Below are 19,269 nucleotides of genomic sequence, written 5' to 3'. Positions count from 1 at the left end.
ATAGGACTAGAAGAAATGGCTTCAAACTGAAGCATCGGAAGTTCCACAGGAACTTAAGGAAGCATTTCTTCACTGTGAGGGTGACAAAGCACTGGAACAGGCTGCCCAGAGAGGCTGTGGAGTCTCCTTCTTTGGAGATCTTTAAAAGCCTCCTGGATGCAGCCCTGTGCCACGTGCTCTAGGTGACCCTGCGTGAGCAGGGGGGTTGGACTCGATGACCTCTGAGGTCCCTTCCAACCTTAAGCATTCTGTGATTCTATGATTTATACACACTGATCAGGTCCCCCCTCAGCCTCCTCTTCTCCAGGCTCAACAGGCCCAGCTCTCTCAGCCTTTGCTCATAGGCCAGATGTTCCAGGCCCCTGATCATCCTCGTAGCCCTGCACTGAACTCTCTCCAGCAGCTCCACATCCCTTTTGTACTGGGAAGGCGCAGGACCTTGCACTTGCCCTTGTTGAACTTCATAAGGTTTCTCTCTGCCCAGTTGTCCAGGCTGTCTATACCATAACAGTACATAGCAGTCTGTTTGAAGTATAACTTTTACATTAAAATCTACCAGTGTCATCCTATAAACACACACACACACAAATAAATAAATCAACAATGAATTAAGTCTTCAGAACTCCTCTTCAGGACCAAATCTCTCAGCATTCTTCCAGCAGATCCCTGAAGAGATCAAAGCCTGCTCTCCGTAAGTCGTAGGGCTGTGATCCAACTATTAGCTAACTCCCYTCTCTCAGGATCCCAAACTCCACCTGCCCTCAACAATCTACACAACCCTGGCCAGTCAGACCTTCCTTGGTTGCAAGCATGAGGTCCAGCACAAGTCCTTCCTTCTTTAGCTCCTCCTTCATTTCTGTGGCACTAAATGCACTCCAGAAACTATCTAGATCACTTGTGCCCATTGCATCACTCTTCTAGCAGCTATAAGGGTGCTTGGAGCTCCTTGAGGCCCAAGGCCTCTGATTATAAAGTTTCTTCCAGTTGCCAGAAAATGAGGTAGCCTCTACTAGACACCCATCCACAATGGTCAGCCTGCTGATCCTGATCCATAAACTCTCAGCAGGCTCCTCACCCTTCCCAGACTGAACTCTGCAATTCCAGTGAAATCTCAGCCCTGCACCCGCCTGCATCCCTCTTATTCCACCCATTTGCTCTGCGGGCATCAGTGGCCAGGCACTGCACTGATGCMCTCAGTTATGATGATTTCCCTGACAGAGCACAGCAGCTTCCCGTTACGCGTAAGCAAATGAAACAGAGCTGAACACAAACTAAGCATTATCCRATCCATTTGACACACACATGTTATTAGGGCTTCTATTAATGAGTTTTAAGGCCAACAGCCTGCAGGAAGGACATGATCCGCAAAACCCTGTGCAGTTACAGAACTCTTTTTTTCCATCAGAAGCTACCATATTTCCCAGTAGCAAGCTACAAGCACCTGGATGACTGTAAGCAGGCAGTCAAGACCAGACTTTTTACCTTAGTCTGGTACCAAGACAGCTWGGTACCCGTGACCTCAAAAGCAATTCTTGGATTAAAATACTCTTATTCAAATGTAATTGGATAGAGCTAAGYCTGCCTTTATCGGAAATTTGCCAGTCTAACAATCAAGTAAAAAGTAAAAACCTTATTTGTAATATATTGATTCCTTTAAATATATTACAAAAAATATTAAGATCAAGTCAAGAAGAAACTGTTGGACACAATCCTAGAAGCAGATTTTACTGAAATGCCACAACAGCTTTTGATAATAACCACATCATACAGGTGTGATGGTTATTCATTCTTCTTTTTACTTTATCCAATTCATCAAATAAAATTCAGTGACTAGATTGGTCTAGTTCCTGAAGTTTAATCTAAAGGAGATGAAAAATCTGTAAAAAAGTATAGAAAGGATAAAAATCAATCAGTTTTAAGATGCCAAAGAATCAATATCTTGAAACATCCCAATTCCTGCCTGTGTACATTATTCTCTTTCTTTTAAAAATAAAATACATTCTGAAACTTCCCCCGACATATCGGCCTGAACTCTGCAGATTTATTTCTCGGACAAATGTCTTCACCAAAACATCAATCTTAATCACAAATAAAAATAACTGCATTGGAAAAAAATATACTGCACACTCYAATCCAAGTATTAAGATGTAAAACTTAGACTACTTGAAACTGCAAGGACACCCATTGAAAGAAAACACTTATCAGACTGAATTTCTCACTCTATTTTAAAGAGCTATCAGCTCTTAAAACAAAACATATTAGCTTCGCATTTCTATTTTTAAGCATTTCCAACTTGTTGATTTAAAAGACGTTCTATAAAGTTAATCCTTCCTGCTGGTGGATGGATTAGATTAAAAAAAGCTGAAATGTTAGAAAGGGCTGGGGCCTCTCTTAAATGGAGCTTAAGAAAATGGCTGCCAAASTAGGCAAGCTGCTGCACACATCCAGGGAGGCAAAAACAAAGACGAACACCACAAGAAAATGGAAGGCTTATATTCCTAGCATTTTTTGTTGCCGTTTTGAAAACAGAAATAGTTTCCCACACTATTAGAGACAGAGCGGGAGAATCTGAGAGGGAATGTGCAATGGCTCACTCGGAGCTCTGTGCAAAGYAAGCATGCATCCACCAGTCCATGCGAAATGTAAATGTAAATTCCCAAACTAGGAAGCTTGCACCTTCTAGGGAGGGAGCAGTGTTTCTCAAAAATATTCAGGACCAGCAGAAACTCAAGGCACAAACGGTCTCACAACGCTGGTGTCCCTAGGGAGAACACGCTCTGCAGTGCGTCTCCATCGCAGGAGCCCTCMAGGGCACCCAGAGAGCGCTCGGTGCCTCAGCGCTTAGTCACAGGAGCAAGTCCCTGCTTGGCAGGTTGGAGAGAAAGCTCCGGGTCTGGACTTGCTGCAGGCGCTTTCCTGAGAGGGCAGCACCCATCGCGTCCCAGCAGCAGCAGCTTGCCCCAGCTGCCTGCGTTTTTCACTCRGAGACGCAGCTGCCACCTTCCCCTTTCCTCCGGAATCAATGGCCGAGCYGGCCTCTGGGATGGGCTGGGGTCAAATGTGGGAAGAGGCGTTTGCTCAGCTCAGACAGCTGCTGCCAGGCATCGTCCCATAAAAAGCAACACGCTGGAGACAAGCTGATCACAGACCACCATTGGACTGCCGTGGCTTAAATTAAGTCAGGAATTCAGTGCTGTCAGGAATTCAGTGCTTGGATGCCTTCCTCCATCGGCTTCAAGCAAAGCAGCGCACAGCACACCAGGGTGACAGGTTTTTTTATTGTAATCTGGCACTGGACGTGACAAGCATGTGACAACCCACCAAAAATGGTCCAGGGATTCTGGACATGATGGAATATTCAGGAAAATGTTTTAAATGTACCTTGAAGATCAGCACATTTAAGGTCAATAGCTCATTTAAAAACACAGACAGGCTTTTACTGCAAATATTTTCGCCGGCAGATTAASTGCAAACTGAAAAAGAATCAAACACTGTATAGGCTGTTGAGTAACAGAAGCTGATTTTGGATTTAACTTTTAAAGCATACGTCACTTGTAAGAACATGCAYGCACAGATTTATTTTGTAAAATAAAATGGTTCTAATTTTGTATTTCAGTGTCAAGACAGCAATACTGATATACTAATACAAGGAAGCAACAAACTTGGGCAAAAAAAAGAGCCATAAGTGAATTTAAAAGCAACAGAGAAATCTACTTTGCCATTTTGTGGGCACTTTCAACTTGCACACAGAGAGAGAGACTATTACAACACAAAAAATACTATTCTCAAATGTCATTAATGCAGCTCCACAAGCCAACCAATACACTTAAAACTCTCTACATTATGTTAAGAAGAGAAAAAAAAAAAAGTGTAAACGGGAGTAAAGCAGATCTTGCATCCRTGATGCTGAGCTGCTGAGGAGTGAAGCCATTTCCAGAATCCAGACCAGGGGTCCAGAGCCGAAAGGGCCCTTCCACGGYCCCCCATCCGCCAGGAAGCTGCTGCCACAAGACAAAGCCTCTACCCCAACCACATCCCTACACACTCTCTTGCCAGCACTAGCTGTRTAGATCAGCTCGGGGAATTGATTTTGCTAAGGGCTAATCTAAGAGGGAGGAGGGTAGGAGCACGCAGAGCCAGATTTCCAAAGCAGCCTATGTTTTTACGTTGAATGTGATGATTCAAGTTCCAAATTTAATTAAAACTGCCAACCAGAAACATTCTTCCAAGTTGCACAGAGTAGCAGCAACTGAAAGAAGTATGATACCAAATGAAATAAATCATTACCAAATGAAATAAATCATTATTGTTGTTGCTTTGGCCTTCTTTTTCCTCTTCTGGATCCACCTTTCTAGACACATCTTGTCTGAACCTAATCCAAAGTACATCAAAAGAGACAACTTAAACTCAAAAGCTATAAATAAAAGCTTGCTTACTTATATGTGCAGTACCTCAAGCACCACTGCTACATAATATGCTGAAATAAACATACAACACCCATTGTATGATGGTAATTTGTTTAAAGTTAAAAAAAAAAGCACAAAGTGCCCCATGAACAAGCCAATGAACATATTTTTCAGCATTTTGACMTTCCAAAGTGCTAGACATTGAAATGGAATAAAGGACTTCCCAAAGGAAAGGATATACGAAGTTTTTGAAAACAGCTTATTATACGTGTTATTCCTAAAATAATCTCTAGTCATGTCATGGAAAACAAAAATAGTTTGGTAAACTCTACCTTTTGAAAGCATTAAAAATAGAAAAAAAGCTAATTGAAAAAAAACATTAGATTTGACTCTATGATCTAGTAGTTCATCTTTCAACTCCCAACACCTACCGAGACGCACACAAAAGGTAGAGCACCACTAGAAAACTTGCGAACAAGCAAAACTGGTCAGAATTTACTGCAAAAACAACATTTTTTGAGGATTCTGCTGCAGCTGGCAGATTTCTCACCCTCTGTTGGGAGGGTGCTCGGGCTGGGAGGTCAGAGCTGGCASAGGCAGCCCCACTCCATTAGCTGGCAGCCAAATCAATTGATAGATGATGAGCTGCAGATGAAGTGCGGCCCAGTTGCAGCCGCTGCAGAGCCCATTCCAGTATAGAGGGAGCTTTTGCCTCCAGGGCTGGGGACGCAGGACTGTCACAGCCCTGCCATGGCAGCCCAAGCGACAAACAGCAGGATTGGATGAGCCACAGCATGTGCTCTTCCACATTTTGAAGCCATTATCATTCAGTAACAGCTTAGGTAAAACAAATAAGAAGCTCTTGGGCATTTCTAACACCAAATCATGATATCCATAATTACCAAGACTGTGTAAACACCGTCTTAGTGCAGAAGCAGCAGCATAAGAAGAGATTATAAAAATTTATTAAAGATAAAGCACAGGTATTGAGTGAAAAATTAGTTCTGCTCCTTAAGGCTGTGCTAGAAGGGAGAGAGAACAAAGCCTAGTTACCTCCCACTCCTATTTAAGGGCTCCATTGCACACGGGAGCAGAACATACAAGACCACATGACCACTATGCTGAACAGGTTTGTATCATGTCTCAGCAATACTGCTAAAAGAGCTTGCTTGCAACAACACTGCTTTAAGAACCCTGCTAAGATATGCGAATGACAGGCCTGCTGGGAAGTTCAGGCACCCAGCAACTTCACCCAAACCTGTATCTGTGTCCCGAGAGCTACCTGGGAGGGGAAACCTCGGGATTGCAACCAGCACAGGATGAAGTTGCAGAAGCCCCTGTGAGCCCCTGCGCGCAGCCTCGGGCTGCCCGGAACCGCGGCCGCGCCAGGGAGCTCGGCCCCCGGCCGCACCAAAGGGCACGGGGCAGAGCCGCCCGCCACCGGGGCCCAGAAACAAAGCGCCGCCGGGCTGGGCTGGGCTGGGCTCGGTTGGGCTGGGCCGGGCCCGACGCGGCCTCCCGGGCGGGCAGCGAGGCGAGGCGGGCGGCGGCGCTGGTAGAGCCGCCCCCTCCCCGGGCGCCACGTCCCGTCACCGCACCGGCCGCCCCCTGCCCGCGGCACGCCCTGGCGCGGCCCCCCCGCCCGCAAAGTGCAGAGGGGAAGGACCGGGACCGGGACCGGGACCGGGACCGGGACCGGGACCGGGACCGGGACCGGGACCGGGACCGAGCGCCTCTCACCTTCCAGCCCCTCCATGGCGCGGCCGCCGCTCGGCCCCGCCGCTGCTGTGGCAACGCCGCCACCGCCCGGCACGCTAACATCCGCCGCTGCCATTGGCTGCGGCCGCGCGGGAGCCCCGCCCCCGCGCCCCGCCCTCGGGCGAGGGGGAGGGGCGGGCGGCCGCTCCCCTCCTGCGGGAGGCGGCCGGGGTGTCGAGGCCGGGAAGGAGGAGCCGCCCTCGGCCCGCGTTCCAGCACCTTCCTCCATATGTCTGTGCATTGGGGTTATAGCGCTGCCGTAGGGGACAGCCTGCGTCGGGCGACAGGAAAACACCGCCTTGTAGAATCAGTTTCAAGATCCTGCCACAATCTGCCATAAGAAACTAGAAAAAGATCTTCGGTATAAGCTACAAAACAAAATCTTAAATTATTAATATCTTTATAACAAATATTAATTGTTTCTCTGCTTTTTCTGGAAAAAAATGGATGAGACATCCATAGAGTCGATGTCCGTAGAGCCACGGTTACTGTCATGATCCCTGTGCATCTGGGAAAACGTAACTCAAAGCAAAGCACATACCTAAAACCCAAATTCATTGTGACATTATGATTGTTTTATCTGATTTCTCAGCATTCCCTTAGCACTGATCACAGAGCACAGATGCCAACCAACCAACATTTAAGCCACGATAATTAATTATAAGCATAATATGTTCTTAAAATCATCCTTTGAAGCTGTAGGCTTGAACATATTGAATAGTCACATTTTTCCTAGGTATTTTGAACCATTGTAAAAATACAGATCAAATTAGCCTTTGATCTGCAAAGCTTCAGCCCATACAATTACAGSCCATGCCAGAAGGAGCTAATTTGCTGCCATGTTTCAGAGTCCTGACCCTTGGACATTATCCCATAAGTCTCTGTCCACAAAGTTAAGTGAGCCCATGGCTTGCAAGCATTTGCTGCTTACCTGCCCATATCACGTATCTGCATATCACAAGTTCACTTCCTTACGTGGTACTGCCTGACTTGGATTGCAAATGCACAAGCAGAGGCCTAGGGTAATTCTATGTTGCAGGASACAAACTCTCCATAATACGACCAAACATAATTTTTATTTCAGTTTAGTGAAGGGTTTGAGCACTATTAGAGGAGCATCTTGTTTGGTTTGTGCTGTGGTTGGGGGGTCAAATKTGCTAAGAGATGAATCCCCGTGTGTTCCAGCTGATCCTCAAAGGTTAGAGGGATCTGAGATGGCTGGTCTCATCTCCTAAGAGGGTTASCAAATACTGTGGTAACTATAGGCCCAACTCCAGCAGTGGTGGGTTCACAAACAGTCTGTCGACTGTAGGTCTGGTYGCCTTCCAAACAGCAATTGAGTTCACAAATAGTATGATCAGCTATAGGCCCATCTCTGGCATTGTCGCATTCACAAACAATCTGTCAACTGTATGTCCAGTTGCCTTCCAAACAAGTAGTTGAGTTCACAAATAGCGTGGCTTATTCCAATGCAACGTTTAGAGAACAGGTTTAGGGTGTCAGTGCAGGAAGCTCTCTGCTTCAGTGTGAGGGTCTTAGGTTATGCCTAGTGTACAAATGCACAATCACCACTCACCCCAGAAGATGGGTGAGGGCTCTCAACCTCGAGCAGTCTCCTCAGGCCGCCCTGACCCAAAGGGCGGAGAAGGATCCAGRAGTTACAATGGAGTCTTCCTTCTCYCTTCACTCTTCCTTCTTCTTACTCTTTCTTTCTTCTTCTTTTCTCTTCCTACTACATCCCTCCTTAGTTCATCTTTTATATTTAGGTGGAGCTTGAGTGGCTCTAGTCATACTTACTTCTGTTATTGATTGGTTTAAAAAGCCTCCCGAGTTAATCAAAAATCTAGAGAGCATGCTCAGTGAGGAGTRGTCATGCCTTGGAAGTRGGTAACTTCTAGGATGGGGTTGTATATTGGTATTATAAGGAGATTAGAATGAGAAGTTTGAGCACAGTCTGTCATAAGGGACTGATCTGCCACCACTGCTAGYCCAGCACCGGACACCTTATTGTACTATGTGGTTTATCAGCTRCATGGTAAGATCAGATTGCCACCTCAGCAGGGAGTGCAACAGAGTTTGGCCATGGTGTCTTCACTTGGCTCCACCCCGCCATTCACTCATCAGCTGCACAGCATCATCAGGTTACCACCTCCACAGGGAGTCCAACAAAGTTTGGCCATGGTGTCTCCATTCTGCCCCACTTTGTTAGTGTGCGCTGGGAAGACTGTGTTGTCAAGGGAATCGTGGAGAAGTAGATTCCATACATACTGACCTCACCTGTATCTCACCTTAAGCAAACCTCTCTAACACCATAACTTCTGTTAGGCCCGAGTTTTTCTCTAATTTCTCGTTCTCAAGCAATTCTCTCATAGTTTTCTTGGATATTCTTTGAATTTTTTCGATTATTTTTCTTTAAGCACTACAGCAGGAGATAAAACTAGCTCATCCACCTTTTGGTGTCTGATGTTCTTGTCTGATCAAGTGTTTTGGTGTTTGCATCTGAGCCAGCAGTCTAGGCTCCTGCTACCGTCAATAGGGATCCGTCTTTGTAGTTAAGACAGTCCATAGAATTCAGGGCATAATTCATCTGATCAAATATAACGCCTGTTTCAGGATGAGATGAATCACAGCCGAAGCTCTACCTAACTTAATGACTGATTTTCCACTAATGACAAGGCGAAACTTTGTATGAGGTGATGTGCTCAGATATTGACAACTGGCTAGTAGACATCTTGATTAGATTACTTGAATCCTATTCTGGATTTCTTCAGACTGAATTATGTACTGGAAACAGACATTGCTTTGCAAAGATGTCGTTGATTTGTCTTAGCCATCCAATTTTTCAACGGATAAGTGAAAGTTCTTAGAGCTAGCTCATAAAAATAATGGGCAAGTGATCATTCTTCTGCAAAGGTAGAGTATTTTCCAGGCTTTAGTGGCTGGATGTATGAGCATTCATTATGCAACTACAGAAATGAACAGTATAGCTCGAAAGGTTCTTGRTGCTGGAAAGTAGCTTTTATTGCTGTGTCCTGCAGGAAATGGGACACAAGGAACTCTAATCAATTCTTCTATGTAAGCACTACTTAGTATACAACCAACTCCTCTTGTGGTAGAGATACCTGAAATTGCATCATCTGAAATTACTGATTATAGGATCTGTTTAATAATATGCAGTGAAAGTAGCAGTTCAGCCCTTAGACTAATTCATATGGCCTACAGTTGCATCAGGAAAGCAGGGCTAAAGGAAATGRGCCACAAGTCTTCTACAAAGTTCAGACAGACCAGCACGAGCTGTAAAATAAATATTGCCTACTTTTATCGCAATATAGAAAACTCTCAACCTGAAGCACTCAAAATCATTTGTCTCTTTGAAATGTATAACCCCTGCAGTCCAGTGGTTGAMCATACATTGGTCTTAAATCCCCGCAAAGCTGTCTAAATCCTTCCTTGTGGCATATGGGTCATAAGAGGAGTAAGTCCTGTAAAAGTTCTTAGAATTTCTTTCACATTTCAAGCGCTATACTTTACCATTTGAATCCTTGTCACAATGACTAAAATTTTTATAAAAAATCAAAACCTGTTCACAATCTTTTATGCTAATAATGAGCATTGGATAAGGAAGCATTTCCCAAAGTGGCAYTTTAATTAATACATTTTGCAATAAAGCTAGCTTCTGGGAATTTAGATATGCTGGCGTGGGGGGACTTTACAGTTTAAATATTCATAATAAGCTTTTTCTCTCAATTAACACTAATTGAGAACTATAGACAAGAAAGATTAATCTCCTACTAAAAATTCCTCCATTGAATTACTACAAGAGAGGCTTTTGTTCTTCTTTTGTGAATGACAGTCCTGATTTATATTCATACTTGGAGTATTGTCATTTTACTATCAATCTCTTCACCGATCCATTTTTTTCTCTATATACTTCTATGGTTTTSTTTCCTTTGAGCCTTCCAAATGAGATAGAACAAGACCAGAAACCTCAGTAAAAATTGGTGAGCAGTTCTGGAGTGAACAAGCTTTGCTCTCAGTGGAGGTCACTTGCTCAGTTATAAAGCAGACACTAAACTGGAAATATTAGAGTGAATGAGAAGCAATAATGTTCAAAATAGAAATTAAAATACATATAGAGAGAGCTCAAACTCCAGGATGCCATGATGTTAGATTCATTTTGTCTGATCAAGTAGTTAATATTGGGACTGTGATTCTATCTGAAGCTGTAAATGTTTATTTGGAKTGCAAAAAGTATATATTATTTTCATATAATATATCATCAGACTCTCTATTGCTAGAGTAATGCCATACCTTCATGGTGAGTAAACCGTTACTGCCACTGACAGGTTGTCCTTCTCTAACCAGAAAACCAGAGCTCAGCTGTTCGTTCTGATCTCCTCTTGTGCTGGTCCAAATCTTCGTGCTATCAGGATTTACCCAATTAAAAATCCATATACATTTCTCCGGTTCACTGCATGGCTACATGGAGAGCTGTGCTCAGAGGCTGTGGGGAGCCCGGAATGGACGCTCATGTGCCAGTAAAAGTTTATGCTGATTAAAAAAAAAAAAAAAAAAAAAAAAAAAAGTTGAGTTTCCTCAGCTCAGCCTATTGAGTTACTTCAGCTCAGTGACAAAATATGGAGGCTTTTCTCTTGGGGTAAGCCTGAGGATTTGGAAAAAAAAAAGACAAGTTTTCTAATCTACTCACTTTAAATATCCTTCCTGATTTCTGATTTTACTTTTCAAAAAAAAAAAAAAAAAAAAAAAAGAAAAAGGAACCGTTCCCCATTAAAATTCTTTATTCCTTCATCTTTTTCTGATACAGAAACACACACACACAAAGAAACAGTAATTAAAACAGAGCATTATATTGAATTAGATTGTGCTGCTCTAAGTCTCTAAGTCCATTATGAAAGTCTGGTGTTTTCTTTTAATAAGTTCTGTGTTTTCTTTCATGGTTTTGTGGCAGCTATTTTATAAGTACAAGGGACAGAAACTGAAAAGCAGATATTCCTCTTTCTTGCATCTCAGTCTAACTTTATAAGCTATTATGGATTAACTTTGTTTCTTCCTTGGTTTTCAAGATATCTTAGAATTTTGCTTCTCTGCATAGATGGAGAGATGAAGAATGAGATGAAATGACAGCCTTGGAAATGTTAAACTACTAGAATTGTAAAACTTGTGGATAAGTCGTTTTCCCAAATTATGGGATGGCTACCTGACTACTTGCACCTACTTTATCCTCTTAGCTAATTCAAACTTAAGCTGTCTACAAATGTGACTTGACCTTGCAATACAAGATGCCAGGGCAGTTCAGAACATTGTTACTTCTGTCCAGTATCATGCGCATAAAATCACCATAAGCTTTTGGTATGAATGGACGCTGTTCATCCAGCCTCTGTAAGCTAGGGCTAATTGCACTTCAGATAAATATGTGACTAAATGGTCTTTGAAGTACATACTCAGACATATATGCAGTTTTGCTTAGGGTGTAGTGGCTGAGTCACTCTAAACTAGGCCTTATTTATGATCTTACAAGTCAGCAGTCTGCCTACCTGCCAAATTTTGCCTTTGGCCCATATTTAAATTTACACATACTCTGCCTACTGTCCAGTCCTGCAACACCAAGGTAGCTCAAGGGCCGGTGCCTTCATTCCAAACAGACACGTTCATTGCGGTGTCTGGCAGAGAGTCTTCCACTAATACTTCCATTTTACAACTACGTGCATTATGTTTGAATAAACCTGTCTTAGGTTATGCAATTTCTCTACATTCACATCCCAAGTCTATTCTTCTTATAGTCTAGACGTCTTTCTTTAAGATCTGTGGACCCTGGATGTTGAATCTGAACTGTCATCGTAGCTCTTTCCAATCCTGTGCTTCCTTGGAAGTCCTCCACAGAAATCCCAAATGCCTTTGCCATCAGTTGATGCATCTGTTTTCTTCTATTATCTTTTGTGTGTTTTATCCTCGGCTTGTGTATATGGCAGTTCAGTTACACTGAGGTGCAAATGAAAATGCTGCATTAATTTGTAATTCACAATGGCTTGATATGCTTGCTGAAATAAACATCTGGTAGTTACTAACTGTGATTTTTTTTTTTGCCTTAAAATGGCAAAAAATACTAAATACTGATACTGATCCTTGTTTTTACTTGCCATTTGATACACAGTTAATTTGTGACTGTTTTTAGATGTGTCATGGATTTCTCAGATTTAGTAGAGGGATTGAAGTTACTGTCTCCTGCCTATGGGGATATGGATCTTGGAAGGTCAGCATGCAGTATGCTATTTTATACAGTAATTTACAGAAGMTTTTCATTGCCTTTATTTGTATTGTCAATTCGAGCACCTTTATTTATTGAAGTGGCATATGCACATTCTTCAAGTCAGAATTCTCCCCTTTTTGTTTGCTTAAGATAATGTGTTTCTTTACAAGTCCCCTTACATGCCTTGTGTTTGCAACTTCAGAACTCCATCTGTCCCCAGCTTGAGAAAACATTACTTAAATAGAAAACATTGATTAGTTATGAAACATCCACATTACTCCTACGGATCGTTAAAGAATTATGAAAACGGTGTAGAGGCTGAACTCTGCTGGGGTGCAGATGACTCATGTCCTTATCCTGATTTCAGTTGTTCTTAGGGGAGTGTAGTGAGAAATAAGGCTTTCTACAGGTATAAGAAGCCATCCAAGAGGATCTGGTTCAGGAAATTGGCAAGGTCAATATTTTGCCTTCATTTTCAGAAAGACAGAGTCTTCCTTTTCCAGTACTCCTTTTCAGTTTTACTCATTTTTTTTTTTTAACTGTAATCTTACTTCTTATGTTCACTATATAAACCTATCCTTCCTCTCAAAGATCGTAGGTGAAAGAATTGTGCAAAAATGCCCGTATGCTTTAATCAAAGCAGAATTCCTAAAGTCTTGAAGGCTCAGTAGAGTTAGGAAACTCAAAAATAGGAGAAGAGAAAAAAACACAGTCATCTGGTCAACTGCCAAGTTTGACTGAGTTCAAAAATAACAATGCTGGCTATTTAACAGCCCTCCTGATTTCTAGCCTAGCCCTGATAAAGAACTCATTCTTCTTCTTTTGAGAGCAATTATTATATTACACAACGAAGAAATTCATCCTGGTAGTCTTTTTAGTAATGTACAAAGGGACTGCTACATGGTCTGGTCCTGTTTCCAAGYGGGTTGATTAACCAGTAAAGTTTAATTAGTGAGATTTATCATTCTGCATGAAAACCTCACCTAATATTACTAGAGGGTGCATATGAAAAGGTGCATATATGAGAAGCATATACCACCACTTATAATCTTTCATCATATCTATAATCATATCCTGTAGTTGTTTAAAAAAGATTAGTCAGTTCTTCCAGATTTGTTAGCCTGCAGTTTGGTCAGGAAGTTTCAAATGAACAGATCTCTTACAGGAGCAGCTACTTCCAGATGAAAATGTGCCTGTGCCAAAAAAACCCAAAAAAGGTAGAGACGAAGAGACAGTGTCATSATGTGATCTGTTTATCTTAATAGGTATCTGTCTGCTCTGTCTASGTTTAAAAGATGAGATCCTCCTCCAACTTCCCTTTGCATAGCACCATCACCCTCAGGAGGAGGAGCTGTTGGACTGCAGTGCTGTCAAGGGCGCATTCCCTTGGCACGTGGTGTGACTTGAAAGCAGGGATGCTTAGCTTTAAATCTTCCTGGGTAGATCACCATCTTTCTGCAAGTTCTGAAAATAKATACGGACTTCTTGTGTGGCCTGTCTGGTCAGAGTACGTGAAGGGAAAGAATAACATACCCTTCAAGTTTCTGCAGGACATGTGCAGTGTACTTCTGACCTTGCTGTTCAGAAGAAATGCAGTTCTAGCTTTTTCCAAGAATTGGAATACCTAATTTCTTCTGAATACTTACATTCCTTCAGTAAAGTATCATACCCCTGTATTCTGCTTTAGTGTTCCTGAAGGACAAGTGAGCAGGAACATGARCACTCAAATCCCGAGAATTCCTCCAATACATCTCACAAAAAATACTATACTCATGTTTAATTCAGAARCATATGGGGTTGGCAAAGCTGCCTTCCAATTTAAAGATTTTGAGTGAGGAAAAAATGTTTCACAATACTCCAGATATTTCTTAGAAAGAATCTTCTCTGTGGGGTCTAGGAAACATGGGACAAATGTTCATAGATCACAGCTCCACACATCTATGTCTAAATTGGAGGAACCAGATTGTGCCCTTTGTGTCTTTCAGCCCCACATGGAGTTAAACATTCTGTGCACATCATCTCACYGTCCCTGCTCACCTTGCTGCACTGTGCTTTCTGGTAGAAGATTGACTCTGCTGGCCTACAGAAGACTAGAAGGCCTCTATTCTGGGCAATAAAGAAATCAGGTATCCTGAAGACAGCACTTGACCTGGGGTATATAGGCAGTAAATCCCAAGAAGCACTATTTCTCTGATAAAGAGGATTTGGGAGACCATCCCTTTTTTTCATTCTCAACAAAAAGAAGTGAAGATGAAATGGAAAGGAGGCATTACCCAGGTTCCTGGGTATGTCAGTCTGTCTATGGCAACTAAGAGCCACCAGAGTGACTATATCCTAAGCCTAAAACTTGAAGATCTGTATAAGATGTCTCTTGACAATACATACCTTTATATATTAAATATAGTCATACAATGGTTTAATTTTTAAAATGGTTCTGTTTATGTGACTGTTCTGTGAGAAATCTTGCAGGGCTAGGCTATAACAACAACAAAAAAAAAAAAAAAGAGAGAATAAAGAATTTGGTATTTTATTGTTATACCAATATTTTTATTCCTTCTTCTTGACTCCTCAAATAATGTTTCAAGCCTGCTTAGTGAATAAATGTGAGCGGAATAAAAATATAGTCTTTTTTTCTTTTTCCATTTTTGTTTCCAGTTAATTATTTGGTCTTCTGAACTTTAGAAACAGGATACTATTCTAAGACACATTGCTGTACAGTTCTCTTATTGGCTCCAGTAACAGTATTGCATTCATGAGTTCAACAAAAGTAAAATATCTTTTCAGTGTTCTGTTAAGGGTCTTTTTTTTAAATAAAGACAGTTTGCCCAACACCATCTCTAGCCCAGTGTTTGAACCCCCTCTGGTGGACCTGAAGTAGGAATTATGCAGCAAACTCCCCAGGAATAAACACATGAGCATGTATACACAGGTTTAAAGCTTGCTAAAATAGGAAGGTGATTATAGCAGAGGTAATGAGCTTGATGCAGAAATTACAGGGCACAGGTGAACCCTACCCTCACACACATGGATAAGTATAATATTCAGCTTGGCACGGTTACTCTAGATTTACATAAAAGAAAGTGAAAGCTGAATTTGCTCCAGCAGTCTCAAACCTGCTAAAGGACAACGTGCTATGGAAAACCTCTCATTTGAAATTCTGTTCAATTTCTGTTAAAAATATTTAATTGTATAATCTTTACTGTTTATTGTGTTTTCCCTTTAATTGAAGTGCATTTTCTTAACAAGAAGTCTTTATTTGAAAAAAAATCTCAGTAAAATGTATTTTCAGAGTACTATAAAAGCARTTCTTCAGTAATTCCAATATTTTTGTAGATTTTTTCCCTTTTTTTCCTACTATTATATTTGTCCAGCTGTACTTATTTCTTTTGGTACAGAGTGCTTTGTGCTTATGAACTAGGAACATGGTATGTAGAGAAGAATGATAGTGTTACAAAGCCAAAGAGACTTTGATGTCACCGGCCACAGCTTTTATCTTCAAACTGTAGAGGAAAGGAATGGGGAAACATGCACCATTGCTATCTCCTTGGATAAGATGGGGTTCCATGAAGACCAGTGCTGCTGAATGTTGGGCTAAGACACTGTGTACTGTCACAGTCACCTGGTCCATGTTTTCTTTTAAGTGTGCTTGATGTACATTCCTGAAAGACTGAAATGGCCCCAAAGCATCTGTGGCTTTCAACTTTCTGGGAAGGTATCTCACCTCAACCCCAATGGGACAAAGAATCTAGACCTTTAGTTTTACTTAGTTCCTTTATTTAAGGCCTTCACTTTTGACTTTGAGAGTGACTTCAAGAGTGATTTTTATTATCAATAACTAATGTGTCAGTGAGAAGGAACCTCACTTTTTAAAAGAATTAAAGTTTTAGATGAAGTTCTTGCCTCGGTAGTCTCATACTCAGTGGTCATCGTATTCAGAGCTATTAATTTAACTTAGCCAAAAGTAATCTATGGAGGGAAGAGATTCCTTGCTCCACCACTTCTTTTTTAAAAGAAAATTCTGGTAATTATGAATGAGGATGGCAAAAAAAAAAGTGATGACTGAAAGGATTAACCTTCTATTTTACATATGAAACTTCAAGATTATATGCTATATCTTCACTCCATGTGCAAAGCATTTATAGTTCCTAGTGTTGCAGCCTGACAGAATGGTTCACAGAAATTGCAGGGTTCATAGTCCACGCTGTCAAGCTACATCATGAAACCTTTTAAGAAAAAAAAAAAGTACTTTACTGTAATGAATCTGCAGTAGGCTTGGTGTACTTTATTTGCTGCRATATGCATATTAACATACCATTACATCTCCATAACGTACATATAATCAAATATACACCTTTGAACTAAATGCTTCACCTGTTTTAATGAAGATGAAAATGGTGTCAGCCCTCCTGCACTGGGTAAGCACTGTAATGCTCAGGAGAAAAAGTGTTTTGTTTCTCCTATTGCTGAAATGGAAGAAATAATGACTCAATTACCATGGGATTATTGTTGATACATCAATCAATTTTTCTGGTTGGAGAAATTGTATTGTTCAACTCATTACAGAGATAAGTAGTATGTGATATATAGCTATATAATAGATAGAGGGACATRGAGGTTTAGGTATTTTATTGATGGACTGCATTGTTCAAGAAACCAGTAATAAGATAGGGAGCCTTTCACTGACACAAACTCACCTAGATCTTGACTGAGAAAAACCTATTACTTTTGGCTGGGTGGTGGAAGAGATTGATTTTTCTGGTAGACAGCTTCCACACTGTGAAAAATCTCTCTAGGATCTTCCCGCAACCCTTCCTAAGTGTTTGCAGTGCAGTAGATAGAAACAACAGGACAACAGGAGGAGTAACAAAACCTGAACTCTTATCTCAAAACTGTGAGTTATGGCATGAATAGGCTTCTTTGAATATCGAAGCTATGCTTTCCCATGTAAATACAATGCTTGGAAATTGGAAAGCTTTTTTTTTCTTTCTTTTCTCAAAGAGGCTAAAATATGCTGAGCTTTAGAAGTATTAAAGTTAAAACTTCAGAGAACTTCAAAGTATTAAAAATAGATGCCTTTGACTCAAACAAGTAATGTATTCAGTCTTCAGAAGGTTGCAAAACAAAGTCAAAAAGCTGAAATTTCTCATCCATAAGTTCAGGAAAGAAAACTACAACTTCCCCTTCCCTTATTTAGAGACTTAACTGAGCAGAAGAAGATCTTGGAATCCAACAGAAATCCTCTAAATAAAGGGAGGTATAGTAGTTAAAATGATCCTTGGATATGGCTGCAATGGAATTTGAGCTGTAATAAAAGATGGAAAGACAGAAACTGGAAGTCTTTAAAGTGTTGTGAACTTCTTGTATGTAAGAAAAGAAAAAGGAACTTACATAGGATTTTGTGTGCACATGTGTATAAACTTCACCAAGGAAGGTACTGTAAAAAGCTGTGCAATTTTCAAGTAAAGATGAACCTTTTCTGAAATGAAATGCCTCAAGAGAGATACTCTGCATGAAAAAACACGGAAAATATTTTATGACCTAATGAGGTGCTCTAGGAGCATCAACAAAAAATCACAATCTACCAGCAAAGTCATAATATTTAAGAGTCAAATAAACTAYGTTCTTCTGAAAACAAAAAATGGTCTGTGGCCAAACTAGGCACCATAACAAGCCCCATATCACAGGGTTGRTTCTGAACATAATAAGGGATTATAGTTACTGCAGTATCAATACTGATAATAGTAGTGTTCATCTTTCTGATTCATAGTGAATCAGAAAATAGATTCTGAGAAGAATGAGAAGAGAAAATAGTAGTGGAACAAAAGACACATTTATTCACAAGAGCAAGAATATTTAGTCATTTGGGGGAATCACATCAGGAATAGTAGTATAGGTGGCAAAATGACAAATAGAAGCACTGAGAAATCATTTATATATCCCATGTTTGTTGTATATTCCATGTTCTATATGTATAGAACAGACCAAGGCATCTTTCTGATTATCTTGGGAACAACAGAGAGAAATGCCAATATATGGCACACAGCCAATAAAAGAGAAAATTATTTTTATATATAAAAATGGATTCTCAAATAGTAATAGAAGATTCTATATGATTATATTATATGCTCATACAAAATGCCACGTTAAGACACAGACATCACTGCTGCCTTAGCTGATCCATTTTGGATGAATCCTTGAATCCTTCTCCTATTTCATGAAAAAGGACTAATATACAAAATCAGATTGAAAATAGGAGTCTGTGAGTTCTAATTCTCTGCTGTGAGGTATGAGGGAATATTCATGCCAACAGCTGAATTAATTGGCTGGGTAGCTGAGCCAGGTTGTTTCCCCTAAGTTCTTTTTTTGCCAAGTGCAATTCAGAGAACCTAAACAGACCCTAGATTTGAACCTAAATTAATTTTTTTAATAGTCCTTTGGAGAAAGCTGTCTCCATATTGACTATGCACCTCTCCTTTTTAGAGGGGAGTGCAGTAAGTAGGGAGGTAGGAATTACTGGTTTAAAGCCAGGGCAGTTTTATTTAGTGAAACCTCAGGGGAAAAACAGTAACTTCATTAACTGTTCTTGTGATTGAAATCCTCAATACAAAAGAGGTATCAGATGAATCTGCTCCTGATAGTCACAGTTTTCTTACTAGCTCGCATGCACTTTGTAGTAGTGGAAATCTGTTATCTCCAAATAAGGGGTTTTTATTTTTTTCTATGATCCGTATAAATCAGATCTCCCTTTTTAAATTATGTTATTTCTGTAGGATATACTGAGCAGTCTTCCTATTATTTATGTTTTTGTAGTGCTGTGCAAACTCTAAAGTAGTTACT

General features: G+C 40.8%; 1 protein-coding gene across 2 annotated transcripts in view; it reads right to left on the bottom strand.

Annotated features, from left to right (window-relative positions):
• The window catches only part of ZC2HC1A (zinc finger C2HC-type containing 1A), a 33,790-nt gene extending 27,617 nt beyond the window's left edge, over positions 1-6,173 (bottom strand). For both annotated transcript variants that reach the window (XM_026049682.1, XM_026049683.1), the window contains exon 1: positions 6,147-6,173. In XM_026049682.1, the coding sequence (XP_025905467.1) occupies positions 6,147-6,162 (16 nt within the window). In that variant the 5' untranslated portion in view covers positions 6,163-6,173. The remainder of the gene's footprint in view (positions 1-6,146) is intronic.
• Between the last annotated feature and the right edge of the window lie 13,096 nt (positions 6,174-19,269).

Source organism: Nothoprocta perdicaria, unplaced genomic scaffold (genome assembly GCF_003342845.1).
Source record: "Nothoprocta perdicaria isolate Ctin4 unplaced genomic scaffold, notPer1 scaffold_60, whole genome shotgun sequence".
Classification (NCBI taxonomy): Eukaryota; Metazoa; Chordata; class Aves; order Tinamiformes; family Tinamidae; genus Nothoprocta; species Nothoprocta perdicaria.
This window is presented reverse-complemented; position numbering and strand designations above follow the sequence as displayed.